General features: G+C 38.8%; 1 protein-coding gene across 1 annotated transcript in view; it reads left to right on the forward strand.

The window, feature by feature from the left end:
• The window catches only part of LOC128746445 (eye-specific diacylglycerol kinase), a 173,289-nt gene that overhangs the window by 63,238 nt on the left and 95,491 nt on the right, over positions 1-14,560 (forward strand). The window contains exon 5 of the mRNA XM_053843493.1: positions 14,108-14,311. Coding sequence (XP_053699468.1) covers positions 14,108-14,311 — 204 coding nt within the window. The remainder of the gene's footprint in view (positions 1-14,107; positions 14,312-14,560) is intronic.

Genomic DNA, 14,560 nt, shown 5'->3' on the forward strand with positions numbered 1-14,560 from the left:
TCTCGTTTTTCTCTTTTCTAGACCCAAAAAAAAAGCAAAGCCTGGGTGCTAATTCCGTTATCGAAATTTGACCTTCTGTTTTTATACAACAGACTTCGCAACCAGCTGTTAAAATATAGGACAGTGCGGGGTCAGTGCAACGATCCTATTGACTCTAACAGCCTCTCCCAGCCGAGATTCGAACATACGACGGCTGGCTTATTAGACCAGCGTGTTACCTCGAGGCCAACTGGGAGGCCTGTTCTAGTCCCGATTTACCTCTTTTCTAGTTTTCCATCCCTTCCCATCTTTCCTTTTCTTCAATCTTGATTTTCCTTTTTTCCTTGCCCCTTTATTTGCCCCATTTTGTCACATTTCTTCCTTCCTTTTTGTCCCGCTTCCCGCCTATTGCCTCTTTTCCCTCCCGTCTTTTCATGTTTCGTCCCATTTAACCCATTTTTATTCCTTCCTTTCTGTTATATTTTCCGTCCCTCTTTTGTGTCTCGTTTTCTTTTTTTTCTTTTTTATGTCTCGTCTAACCTCTTTTGCTGTTTTGCATTTTCGATTTTCTCTTTTTTTCCTCTTTTCCTCACTCATTTTTCCTCTTTACTCATCCCTCGTGGTCCCTCGATGTTCTGTCGCGATTTATCTTCTGTTTTTTCTTTTATTCTATTTTTGTTTTTTCCCCGTCACGTTTTCTTTCCTATTCCTTACGGCCCTGAGTGAGACGTTTAATGCCACGTCTACAAATACTTTTTGGTTGCTTTTTCTCTTGTTTGCAGTCTCATTTTTCCTCATTTTCTGGCCCCCATATGTGTTCATTTTTGTCCTGAAATTTTGTTTTTGTCCCATTTTCCACCCTTCACCTTTTTTTGTTCCTTTGTTACTTATCATTCAACCTCACTTTCTTTCCCGTTTTTGACTTTCTGTTCCGTTTTCCTCTTTGTTTCTGTTCTGTTTTGTTTCTTAGCCCCATTTATCTTCCTTACACCTCCCTCAAGGTACAGCACACTGGTCTAACAAGCAAGCCAGTCAACGTATGTTCAAACCTCAGCCGGCTGGGAATTGTCGTCCTGGACTCTAGCAGCTGGCTGCGAAGTCTGCTAATTAGACTGCTGCGTAAACGAAATTCAGCACCCAGGTTTGGCTTTCCTTTGTATCCCTTTTAACTGTCTCGTTTTTCTCCATTCTTCTACTCTTTATCTCGTCTTCTAACTATTCCGTTTTTCATTTTCTTCTATTCAATTTTGTTTCCTTTTCAGGCATATTTTCCTTCCTTTCCCTTCCATTTCCTTTCTTTTTATTTCTCGTCTACGCTTGTTTTGTCTTATTCAACCTCTTGTACTGCTCATGCTTTTTTCTCTTTTTCAGTGTCCTTTTACCTAATTTCTTGAGCTCGAAGAGACTCTACTGTTTTGCTTTCACTCCGTGTTCCTTGTTTTTTCTTCCTTTTTCCTTCTTTTTATGTCACATATAACCTCTTTTTCTGTTCCGTTTTCGTCTTTCTCTACTGTTTTCCCTCTTGTACCATTTTTCCTGTTTGCTGTTTTGTTGTTCTGTTTATCTGGTTCACTTTTCTCTCGAGGCTGTAACTGTCCCGTTTTACCCCTCTTCTATTCCGCGTTTCGTCTTTCATCTTCCGTTTTTTCATATATTCAAATCCAGTTTCAGATTTTTTCAGTCACATTTTTCCTTGTTTCATGTCCCATCCGGGTGGCGGAAAGACAAAAAACCGTCGAAAAGGCATCCAAAATATGATGAAAATACGTCAAAATGACTACGCACAAAAATGCAAAAAAAACTAAAAAATGGCCAACAGATAATATAAAGTCACCGTTAAGAGGAACCAAAAATGTCTATTTGCTAAAAAACGTATTTACTTGTAAAAACAAACACCTTAAAAATGACTAAAAGACATCGAAAAGATTAAAATGATGCCAAAAAGACGACTATAATAATGCAAAAACTAAAAACGACTACAGAAATTAAAAAAAAGACGTTGAAAACACGCCAGAAAAGCGAGAAACAAAGCAAAGATTGCAAGAGGAAGATGAAAAACCGTTGAAAAGGCGACTAAAATGTAATGAAATTACGTTTCTCTTTTAAAAACGGTCTACCCTGTTTCTATTCTCGTTTCTATTTCGTTTTACGTTTTATTCTGTTATAGTGTCTTTCCTGGTCTCCCGATTTTTAAGTCAGGGTGTTCTTCTTTCTCTTAGACTAGTACCGTTAACTGGTACCGTTTCTCCTGTGTTACTCCCCTATTTTTCCTGATCCTGATTGTGTCTCCTTTGTTGTTTTGAGTTTCCGTTTTTTTTGTTTTCTTCCATTTTCTTGCATTCCGTTTTTGCTTCTACTCGTTACATTTTTCCTTTTTCTTCTGTCCCGTCTCTCGTTTTCTGGTATCTTTCTGACCCCTTTAATTTCCCGTTTGTTCTCTTTCCGTGTTCCGTTTTTCCCTCTTTTTCCCTCCATCTATCTCTGCCCCATCGCCTTTTCTTTATCTCGTGAAACGTTCTTTTTTCCGCTTTTTCTCAGCCTCCTTTTTAATCGTTTGCCGGTTCCTTTTTGTCTCTGTTTCTGTCCCATTTGTTCTCTTTCCGTGTTCCGGTTTTCCTCAGCTGTCCCGATTTTACTCCTTTCTCTTCCTGTTTCCATTTCGATTAAAGCAGAGGAGCGTTTGGTGCGAAAAATGTTGATGGAATGCTTGGACTGGTAGGGATAAAACTAGATCTGAGACTAATTAATACATGGGTGTTGTATAGCTTTAATGCGTAAAGCACTCGGGCACCAACCGAGAAATTGTGGGTTGGAGTCCCACTACCACAAACTACCCAATATTTATAGCTGCACATCGAAATTTTCCCAGTATTTAATCGCACCATTTTTCGCACCACCATAACATTTTTCGCACCAAACGCTCCTCTGCTTTAATTAAAATAGAGTTTACGTTTGACCGCGAAAAAGTCAGTAACAGTAAAACTTCCTTTTTCTTATTTTTGTTCAGAAAATTTCACCTTCTTAGTTACGTTTTCTCTCTTTTTCGTCCCGTCTTGCCATTTTAGTGTCCCGTTTCTATTTTCATGTCACTTTCATGTTATGTCTTATTCTGTTATACGGTCTTGCCTGTTTCCACCCGTTTTTTAAGCCAGGTTTTGCTCCTTGGACCAATTTTTCTCTTTTCTGGTGCCGTTTTTGCTTTGTTACTCCCTTGTTTTCCTTATTTTTGTGCTCTGCTTTTCAGGCCTACTGTTGGCTCTTTTTTCCTTTGTGCTGCTCCTTTGCGCCGAGTTTCTAGTTTTCGTCCCGATTTTGTTCCGTTTTACCACTTTTCAGATTTGCACAAAGATAGCCTAAATTATGCTCTATAATCTGGTGAGGAGGAAATACGGGAGCAGCAAAATGGAGAAAAGGAAAAAATGGAGCGAGCTACAATAAAACGGAAGACAAAAAGGGCAAAACGAAAGTTCGGGCAAGAAAAAAAAGAACATGACAGAAAAGGTGAACAAATGAGGGGAAGAACGGCACGGACGACAACGAAAAACGGCATAGAAAATGAGTGAAAAAGCAAAAAAAGTGAAAAATGCAACGGAGAAAAGAACCAATGAGGACCATTGAAAAAGTAGAAGTAGAAGAAAGACAAGAGAAGAAAGTTGACAGAAAAGAAAATGAAAACACACCAAAAGAAAAAAATGTCAAAAAGTGGAAATACGGCACAAAACAGGGGGAAAATGGAATAGCTAAGAAAGAGATGGTTAGAAGAAGTAGGAAAAAGTAGGGAACAAAAAGAAGCAAAGCGTTGGACGACTTTCTAAGACTTGACCCTTCTTTATCGTCAGACTATTAGAGTACAGAACAGTCACGGGGCTAGTGCAACGATCCTACTGAATCTATCTATAGAAAAAGAGGCACCGAAAAAAATAAAATAAACACCGTTTTTACACAAATGGGTAAACGAAAAAAAGCAGAAAAACGACGGATCGAAATGATATAGACAATCAGGCAAACTTAAAATGAGAAATTAAATAAAAAAAACCGGACAAAATGAGAGAAAAGAAAACTAGAAAGAGAGAAGATATTAAGTATCTGCATCATACGGTTTGCGAGATATAATTGACTTTCTGCCGTGACCCCCTTAAAATCAGTTTTTTAAACTTTATGTACACAAAACCTCAGTTAACAGGTTCGACGTGTTCTACAAACTTTTTGATACTATCAAAATACGTAAATATCATATGTTGCTCTATTTGCTTTAAAAATTGATTTGAAGCATAAATTTTACCGTTTTACAAGCAATTTTCTCCGTTAATAGGCACCTATTGGCCTATTTTTGCTGCTGCTTTGGTCACGTCTTTCCACCATCAGTTTTCACTGTCTTTTGTCCCCTTTTCGTAGTATTTTTGTTTTCGTTTTTTTTTTTGGTTTTTATTACGGGTTTACACTAGTTTTGCTACCGTCATTTCATCGTCTTTTTGTAATTCTTCGCTGACACTTTTTCGTCGTCTGTTTTCGTTATATTTTCGTTTACTTTTTTGTGTTTTTGACGGTTTTAACATTTTTTGCAAAGTTCTTTTCGCCAAAATCGTCATCATTATTCCCATTATTTTTGTCGCCTTTTATTCGTTACCATTTTTTCGTCACCTTTACGTTGTCGGTTCGTGTCGCTGCACTGCACTGTCGTGTATTTGTCATTTGCTCGTTTTCTTTCCGTCGTCCTTTTTTGAAATTTTTGTCATTTTTTGGTGTTTTGTGTAATGGTGCTATGCCGTTTTTGTCGTAATTTCATCGTCTTTTTGTCGTTCTTTAGTAGCCTTTTACTTCTATTTTCGTCGTCTTTTTTAGCATTTTTGGACTATCTTACTGTTTTGGCATTCTCGTTTTGACAGTTTTTTTCTTTTTCCTTATCTTTTTATCGTATTGTGATCGTCTGAGCGTGAGCCTTTGTGGTCTCTTCATGGAACTTTCACTACTTTTTTTCTTTTTTTTTTTTGAGACGTCGTCCGCTTTCTATTTGCCATTCTTTTATTGTTTCCCGTCATATATTCGTTGACTTTTTCTTCATCTTGTTGTCGTCCTGTTTTTAGGTATTGTTTTTTTAACTTTTATGGCATTTTTGCAAACTTTATTCGCTGTTTTTGTCGTCTTCTCGCTGTTATTTATAGTCTCGTCGACGCTTCATTGCTTTTTTTATTGTCTTTTCGTCGCCTCGTCACCGTTGCTTCGTCCTATTTTCTGACATTCCTTTGTCGTTTTTTTTAATAAGAAATAAGGTTTTTCTGCCATTTTTGTCACCTTTTTCGATCTTTTAGTATCTGTTCAATATTGTTTAATATTGTCTTCTCGACATCTTTTAATCGTCCCGTCATTATCTTTTTGATTTGCTCTTTGTGACCTTTTCTTCGCCGCTTTGTCAACAAGCGGCTGGTTGCTTTTTTTATTTGTTATTTTGTCTTTTCTTGATCCTTAAAAGCAGCATTTATAGGTGACTAGCTGACTCGACAAACTTCGTATTGCCACAAATTAACCTGTGTTGTACATAAATCATGAATCTCAGATGATCTTTGTCACAATCTCGAGTTTTGCAAGCCCCCCAGTGGGCGGCGCTTCCAACGGCGGGACACCGGCAACACTCGCGACCGTCTCGTCCTGAATGATCTAGTGTTACTATAGATAGTTTTTGTGGTCTTGTATTGACTAATGTTTTATGGAAGAGTCTCAAATTTCTCGAGTTCGATTAGTTTTTGAGTTTCGCAAAAATTTCTGTTTTATTTGTATGAGAGTCCATATCCCCCTACCACAGGGGTGAGAGGTCTCTAACTATCGTAAAATAAATTCAAGACTCCAAAATCTCCCACATGCCAAATTTGGTTCCATTTGCTTGATTAGCTCTCAAGTTATAAGGAAATTTGAATTTCATTTGTATGGAGCTCCCATACAAATGAAATTCAAATTTCCTTATAGAGGGGAGCTCCCCCTCTTAAAAGGGGATGGGGTCGTAATTCACCATAGAAAAAATTTCTGCCATCTAAAACTCCCACATGCCAAATTTGGTTCCATTTGATTGATTAGTTCTCGAGATAAGAGGAAATTTGCATTTCATTTGTATGGAAGCCCATCCTCTTAAAGGGGAGATGGGCCATAACTCGCTTTCTAAAGAAGAGAGGGGTCTCAATTCACCATAGAAAAAAATCTTGCCTCCAAAACCACTTACATGTCAAATTTGGTTCCATTTGCTTGATTAGTTCTCGAGTTATGAGGAAATTTGTTTTTCATTTGTATAGGAGCCCCCCCTCTTAAAGTGGGGAGGGGTCCTAATTCACCATAGAAAATGTTCTTGCCTACAAAAACACCCACTTGCTAAATTTGGTTGCATTTGCTAGATTAGTTCTAGAGTTATGAGGAAATTTGTATTTCGTTTGTATGAGAGCTCCCCCTCTTGAAAAGGTAAGGGGTACTAATTCATCATAGAAAAAATGGTTGCCTCCAAAAACACCCACATGCCAAATGTGGTTCCATTTGCTTGATTAGTTCTCGAATTATGAGGAAATTTGTATTTCATTTGTGTAGAAGCACCCCCTCTTAAAGTGGGGAGGGGTCCTAATTCACCATAGAAAATATTCTTGCCCTCGAAAACTTTTACATGTAAAATTTTGTTCCATTTTGCTTGATTAGTTCTAGAGTTATGAGGAAATTTGTATATGATTTGTTTAGAGGCCCCCCTTCTAAAGTGGGGAGGGGATCCAATTCATCATAGAAAAAATGTTTGTCTCCAAAAACACCCACGTGCCAAATTTGGTTCCATTTATTTGCTTGATTAGTTCTCGAGTTATGAGGAAATTTGTATTTCATTTGTATAGGAGCCCCCCTCTTAAAGTGGGAAGGGGTTCTAATTCACCAAAGAAAATATTCTTGCCCTCGAAAACTTTCACATGCCAACTTTGGTTCCATTTGCTTGATTAGTTCTCGAGTTATGAGGAAATTTGAATTTCATTTGTATGAGAGCCCCCCTCCTAAATTGGGCAGGGGTCCCAGTTTATCATAAAAAAATATTTTGTCTCCAAAAACACCCACGTGCCAAATTTGGTTCCATTTGCTTGATCAGTTCTCGAGTTATGAGGAAATTTGTATTTCGTTTGTATAGGAGCCCCCCCCTCTTAAAGTTGGGAGGGGTCCTAATTCGCCATAGAAAATATTCTTGCCCTCGAAAACTTTTACATGCAAAATTTTATTCCATTTGCTAGATTAGTTCTCGAGTTATGAGGAAATTTGTATTTCATTTGTATAGGAGCCCCCCCTCCTAAAGTGGGGAGGGGATCCAATTCACCAAAGAAAATATTCTTGCCCTCGAAAACTTTTACATGCAAAATTTTATTCCATTTGCTTGATTAATTCTCGAGTTTTGAGGAAATTTGTATTTCATTTGTATGGGAGCCCCCCTTCCTAAAGTGGGGAGGGGTCCCAACTCATCATATAAAAAAAATTTGTCTCTAATAACACCCACATGTAAAATTTTGTTCCATTTGCTTGATTAGTTCTCGAGTTATGGGGAAATTTGTGTTTCGTTTGTATAGGAGCCCCCCTCTTAAAGTGGGAAGGGGTTCTAATTCACCAGAAAATATTCTTGCCCTCGAAAACTTTCACATGCCAAATTTGGTTCCATTTGCTTGATTAATTCTCGAGTTTTGAGGAAATTTGTATTTCATTTGTATGGGAGCCCCCCTTCCTAAAGTGGGGAGGGGTCCCAACTCATCATATAAAAAAATTTTGTCTCTAATAACACCCACATGTAAAATTTTGTTCCATTTGCTTGATTAGTTCTCGAGTTATGAGGAAATTTGAATTTCATTTGTATGAGAGCCCTTCTCCTAAATTGGGCAGGGGTCCCAGTTTATCATAAAAAAATATTTTGTCTCCAAAAACACCCACGTGCCAAATTTGGTTCCATTTGCTTGATCAGTTCTCGAGTTATGAGGAAATTTGTATTTCGTTTGTATAGGAGCCCCCCCCCCTCTTAAAGTTGGGAGGGGTCCTAATTCGCCATAGAAAATATTCTTGCCCTCGAAAACTTTTACATGCAAAATTTTGTTCCATTTGCTAGATTAGCTCTCGAGTTATGAGGAAATTTGCATTTCATTTGTATAGGAGCCCCCCTTCCTAAAGTGGGGAGGGGTCCCAATTCATCATAGAAAAAAATTTTGTCTCCAAAAACACCCACATGCCAAATTTGGTTCCATTTGCTTAATTACTTCTCGAGTTATGAGGAAAATTGTGTTTCTTTGGTACAGGAGCCCCCCCCTCTTAAAGTGGGGAGGGGTCCTAATTTACTATAGAAAATATTCTTGCTCTCGAAAACCTTCACATGCCAAATTTGGTTCCATTTGCTTGATTAGTTCTCGAGTTATGAGGAAATTTGTATGGAAGCCCCCCCTTTTAAAGAGGAGAGGAGTTATAATTCCCCTTATAAAGAGGGGAGGGGTACTAATTTACCATAGAATAAATTCTTGTCACCGAAAACACCCACATGCCAAATTTTGTTCTATTTGCTTGATTAGTTGTCGAGTTATGCAGAAATTTGTGTTTCATTTGTATGGGAGCCCCCCTCTTAGAGGGGGGAGGGGTTTCTAACCATCACTAAAACCTTTCCTGGCTCCAAAAAACCTCTACATGCATATTTTCATGCCGATTGGTTCAGTAGTTTTCGATTCTATAAGGAACATACGGACAGACAGACAGACAGACAGAAATCCTTCTTTATAGGTATAGATTTTAAGCTTATTTTGGGATTCTTTTTTTCTATCGGTTAAAATACTTTTGTTAAGCATTTTTTGGAAATTTCATAATTAGTTGGGAATTGTTTGCCATAGTTTCTTGTCTTGGTCTTTACAAGTTTTTTAAGCGATTTTGAGCCTAACTTGGGATTATATTTTTGTTTAGACCAAAAGGCTTTTAGCAGCACTTTTCGCCGGTTTCAAGCCTAATTTGAGATTATTTACTATTTTGTCTTTTATTGGCCTTTAGAAGCTTAGAGGCTCAATTTTTGACCAATTTTATTGTGATAAGAAGACCTTTCCGAAGTGCCTTTCGGCGATTGCCGGTTTATCTGGGGATTGTCGGCTATTGTGTCCTATCTTCTTCTTTTTTTTGTCGGAAGGTTAGACCACTACGACCATTATTTTGATCTATTGTGGTAAGTTTCTTATCTTAGTTTTTAGATACTGTTTAGCCAATTTCAGACCTAATTTGAGATTATTTTTTATTCATACCAAAAAGCCTATAGCAGGACTTCGCCAATTACAAGCTAAATTTAGCATTATTTGCTATTTTGTGTGTTCTTTGGCTTCAGAAGCATTAATGTTTTTTTGAAACGATGGTTCTACCATTGATGAAGGGACGGTAGGGGAATGAAATGAAATTTTTTTTTAGTGAAGGAGGGGAAAGAGCGGAAAAGTAAGGAGGGGGGTGGGATATTGGTAGCTACGCTTAACAAGTAGTCGTTTTGACTCCTAACTTTTGTCCAATGCCGTAAGGTGCATGGGTCGAACCAAGCTATAATCTGAGAATATAACCGGATTCGAATCCACAACACCCGCCAGGGCATGTGGCTCCCCAACAAGCACAGTTGTTACAAACCAGTTGTGGTAACCGATTTATGACTAATTTCAGTCATAAATAAGTTTCTGCAACCGTAAATGCGAAAAGTGTGTTGCTTGGGTCGCTGGTACTTGTACATTTGAACCATAGAGGACAAAAAGAGACTGCAAAAACCACTTATTAAGATAGCGACGCGTCTGGTTGGGTTTTAGACACAAATTGTGCCTCTTCCTCCGTCTACTGTAGATAACCACCGACCGAGAAGTTTAAATCTAACTTATTTTTACTGGCAGGACGACGACATTGTGCAGACCCTTACGATTTGCAAGGTACTACAAGTGACGTTGTTCGTCTGTCAGCGTGTTAGCCGCGATTCTCAGCGCGGGTTTTCGGGGGAAGGCCCCGTTCCTATGAAATAGGCTAATCTCATGGTTTTAGTCTTGACCTTGATATGCGGTCATACATTTATGTTAATATTTTTTTTGAAACGATAGTTCTACAATTGATGAAGGGACGGTAGGGGAATGAAATGGAATTTTTTTTGGGTAAGGAGGGGAAAGAGCGGAAAGGTGAGAAGGGGGGGTAATGGTAGCTACGCTTAACAAGTAGTCGTTTTGTCTATTCAGAAGCATTTTTATCGTTATCAGGCTTAATTTGAGATATCTTTTTATTTCGGTTAAAAAGCCTTTAGAAGCGCTTTTCGTCGATTTTTAGTTTATTTTGGGATTATTTTTTAGTTTGTCTTTTGCTGGTCGTAAGAAGCAATTTGTAATCAATTTGATGCTTAATGTGTAATCAATTTGAACTTTTGTTTGATGAAGAAGAGCTTTTCAACAATTTCAAGGCTACTTTGGGGTCGTTCTTATAGCTTACGGTCCTGGTTAATTTTAGAAGCATTTTAAGCGATTTCAGGCTAAATAGGTGGTCATTTTTATTGTGCCTCAAAGAACTTTCCGAAGCATTTTTTGGCGATTTCATGATTAGTTAGGGATTGTTTGCTATAGGTCCTATCGTAGTTTTTAAAAGCATTTTTTAACTATTTCAGGCTTAATGCAGGATTATTGTTTATTTAGGCAAAAATACCTTTTAAAGGCTTTTCGTCGGATTCAAGTTTATAACTTTGCATTATTCGTTATTTTGTCTTCTTGGTCCTTAGAATCTTTGTTAATCGATTTAAGGCCTAATTTGAGAATATTTTTTATTAGGACCAAGAAACCTTTAAACGTCTTTTTGGCGATAATTTGGAATTATTTGTTATTTTGTCTTTTCTTGGCCCTTACAAGTATTTTTAAATGATTTCTGGCTTAATTTAGGGTCGTTTTTCATTTCGGACAGGCGCATTTCGACTATTTTGAAGTTATTTCGGAATCGTTGTTATAATGTGTTGTCCTGGACATTTTAGATGCATGTTTAAGCGATTTTTATTGTGTCTAAAAGGCCTTTCTGAAGTACTTTTTGACGATTTCAAAATTAATTAAGAATTGTGTCGTAGTATCCTGTCTTGGTCTTCAGAAACTGTTTTATGCGATTTCAGACATAATTTGGGATTATTTTTTAATTTGAATCAAAAGGCCTTTAGCAGCGCTTTTCGGTGATTTCAAGGCTAGTTTGGGATTATTTGTTATTTTGTGTTTTCTCGGACCTTAGAAGCATTTTTAAGCAATTCTGGCTTGATTTGGAATTATTTTCTATTTTGCTTAAAAAGCCTTTTAAAAGGCTTTTCTCCGATTTTAAGTTTAATTTGGGATTACTTTTTAGTTTGTTTCAACAAGCATTTTTAAGCGACTTTAGGCTAAGTTTGCGTCCATTTTTTGTTTGGTCGAAAGGCTTTTTAAAGCACTTTTTGGCAATTTCAAGTTTAATTGGGAATGATTTGTTCTGTCTTGGCCTTTAGAAGCTTCTTTAATGCGATTTCAGACCGGATTTGGGAGTATTTTTAATCTAAAACTTATGATCTAAATCAAAAGGCTTTTAGCACACTTTTCGCCGATTGTTTTTTATTGAAATCAAAAGCCCTTCAGCAGCACTTTTTGACCATTGTAGGCTGAACTTGAGTGTATTGGTTATTTTACGTTTTTTTTGAGCTTAGAAGCATTTTTAAGCAATATCAGGCCTAGACCAAACTTCGTGTTTTTAGTCTTGACCTTGAAATACGGTCAAGCATATATTTCCACTCTTTCCCCTCCATTCAAAATTCTTCATTACTTGCCCCTACCGTCCCTTCATCAATTGTAGAACCACCGTTTAAAAAAAAATTAATATCAGACCTGCTTTCGGACCATTTTTATTCCGTTTAAAAGGCCTTTAGAAACGTTTTTCGATGATTTTAAGATTAATTGTGGATTGTTTTTCTAAATATATCGTGTCCTAGGACTAATCGAGCAACTTACTAATTGTACCACCTTGAATTTCCCCCAAGTTCACTAATGCATCTTCACGGGCAGCACAATGACGAATGCAGTCGTAATTGGTCGATTAGTTGTAGATTTTCTTCAACAACTAATCAACCAGTGACGCTGTGCTAAGACTCAGGTTCAAGGTTAAACTGACAGCACTTACAATACCAACACCGTTTTGACACTACGAAGGTAGTAGAATGGAACAATTAAAAAAAACTACCCAGCTTCTTGGCATGTGATTAGTTTAGATTCAGATTCGTTTTGCTATTAAACCAGCCAGTCTAAAAACGTGTGAGTGTGGCCTGGGAGAAACTCCGAATGGTACTTGAGGATTTGGAAGAAAAAAACCGGAACAAGTTTGTCGAACGAATGTTCGCTTGTATCCTCTCGCAATAACGTTTAATTCCTTCCCGTATCTAACCCTAATAAAGTTATGAAACGCAAAATTGCTATCACTCTTTCCGTAGGATAACCTTAATTCAGTTTGAAGCTTTTAACCGATTTGTGGGTTTGGTTCCAGCGTATCAGCCGGCGGTCACCCTAATCCGGACCAATGCTCTCGCACGCACGGACGCACGCACGCATCTTCGCGCGCCCAAATTGCAATGTAAATACATGTGAACCAGAGTCATTGACACACACCCAGTCAGTCAGTCAGGCAGGCAGTGGATTACGTTTTTTGCCACAATTTTATTACACTTTTATTAGATTTTGTGCCCGCCCGCCTCGGTCGGCCTGACTGACTGCTCCTGTCAGCGCAAAGCACCCAGCACCAAGTACATACCAAGAAGCAGAAGCTAAAAGCTAGAAGCTTTCGGTTGGCGGTGAATTCACGCACGCATACACACGCGCGCTCACTTCATGTAACCGTGGAAAGGGGGGTTTCGAGGAAATTAAATGGAAATGGGAAAAAGACGGTAACGAGTCCGAAATTGCCTTCCATCGCCGTGTTCAGCAGAGCAGCTCGGTTTTATTACAACGTAGTCGGTCGTCCTGCTCGCTCGATTGAACTGGGGGAAAGTTGGTGCGAAAGTTAGAGTTCACCGTCGCTACATTCCCCCCCCCCCCCCCCCTCCGGGGGGACATTCTAAATGATAGGGCTATAAAGGCAAACTAATGACATTAGCCTGCGAAAGTTTTTTTTCCGGCGATGGGAGCCTCCAAGAAATGATTATCGACTGTCAATTAGGAGGTGGATTATATTGGTTTCGTAATCCGCAGGGGGAGGAATAATCCAGCCACTGCTCAACGGACTTTTCTCAATTAAATTCCAATTTTTGGTATGTTTAATATTAAATCTAGAATGCGTCCTTCCGACTAGTGTCGAGGTAGAAGCTGAAGCACACTTACCACCTCCTCCGTAGCTCTTCTCAGGACAATCACTGAGAGGCTTTTGTTGTCTGTCACTTCTTGTGACGCGGTCTGACATTCTCGTCCGGATCCCGGATGGGGACCAAAACCGAGTGTTGTAATGTACTTCATATCATAATCCGGCAGAAGACATGCGGCATTTCTCATCAGGTGCAGCGCGTCATGTCAAGTGAGTGAGCTGTCGTCGTCCTGCCGAGTTATGAAATTCCTCAACTCTTCGCCAGCTTTTCTGCGCGTCACATATGGTGAATCCTCCTACCTAAGTGGACATTGTTGTGGTTTTAACCGCAGTTGTAGTTCACTGCTTCCAAAAACGGTAGAATTATGTTGCTCGTAAGCGGGTGTGCGTGGGTCGTGAGTCAATCAATGGACCTCAAGGCAGTAGTTAGAAATGAGGAAACAGAAACGACAGGATATGCTTAATGAATGAATCCCAAGTCGGAGGTAATGCTGCATTGTAGTTGGCTGCAGCTTATTGCGATCGAAGATAATTGGATTCGCCTTCAGCTTCCAAGCTACACGGAAGAAATTGCTCTGTATCTTTCAATTTTTAACTTTTCAGACGATTTTATTATAGAATCATTATTTTTTAACCAACAAATTTCCCACCGTTCCTGTTCCTTCATCGAACATTGATTAAACGTCCAATATCATCTAATTGATAAATCGATTAAATCTCATCGTTTGTGCTGTGCTGTACTTCGAGTTGAGCAACAATCAATCTCTGCCATCATACTAACTTACTCTCTCTCTCTCGATTCTTGCAGAAGCACGGACCCCGGATGAAGTGTTCGGCATGCAAAATTATTGCCCACGCCAGCTGCATCTCGGTGCTGATGGAGCGAACGCAGCTGCAGTGCAAGCCGACCTTTCGGGATGTCGGCGTCCGGCAGTACCGGGAGCAAACCAAAACGACCCACCACTGGATCCATCGGCGAACGGAGAAGGGCAAGTGCAAGCAGTGCGGAAAGGTGAGTCCCTTGCATTGTGCGCTAGGTTAGTTAGACACACTACTGGAGGATGATTTTTATTCCCCTACTTCACTGCTCTCTGTATGGCCTAGTCAGTGTTTTGCTGGTTCTTGAATGATAATTTCCTAAGGCTTCGTTATACGCTGGCACTTGCATGTTTAAAGTTAGCCTCAGGATTTGTGGATTTTGTGCTTCGAGTTGAATTCTTGTGGAATCAAAATTAGAAAAAAAAATTGGATTCTTTTCTTT

The sequence above is a fragment of the Sabethes cyaneus genome, chromosome 1 (assembly GCF_943734655.1).
Source record: "Sabethes cyaneus chromosome 1, idSabCyanKW18_F2, whole genome shotgun sequence".
In the NCBI taxonomy this organism is placed as follows: Eukaryota; Metazoa; Arthropoda; class Insecta; order Diptera; family Culicidae; genus Sabethes; species Sabethes cyaneus.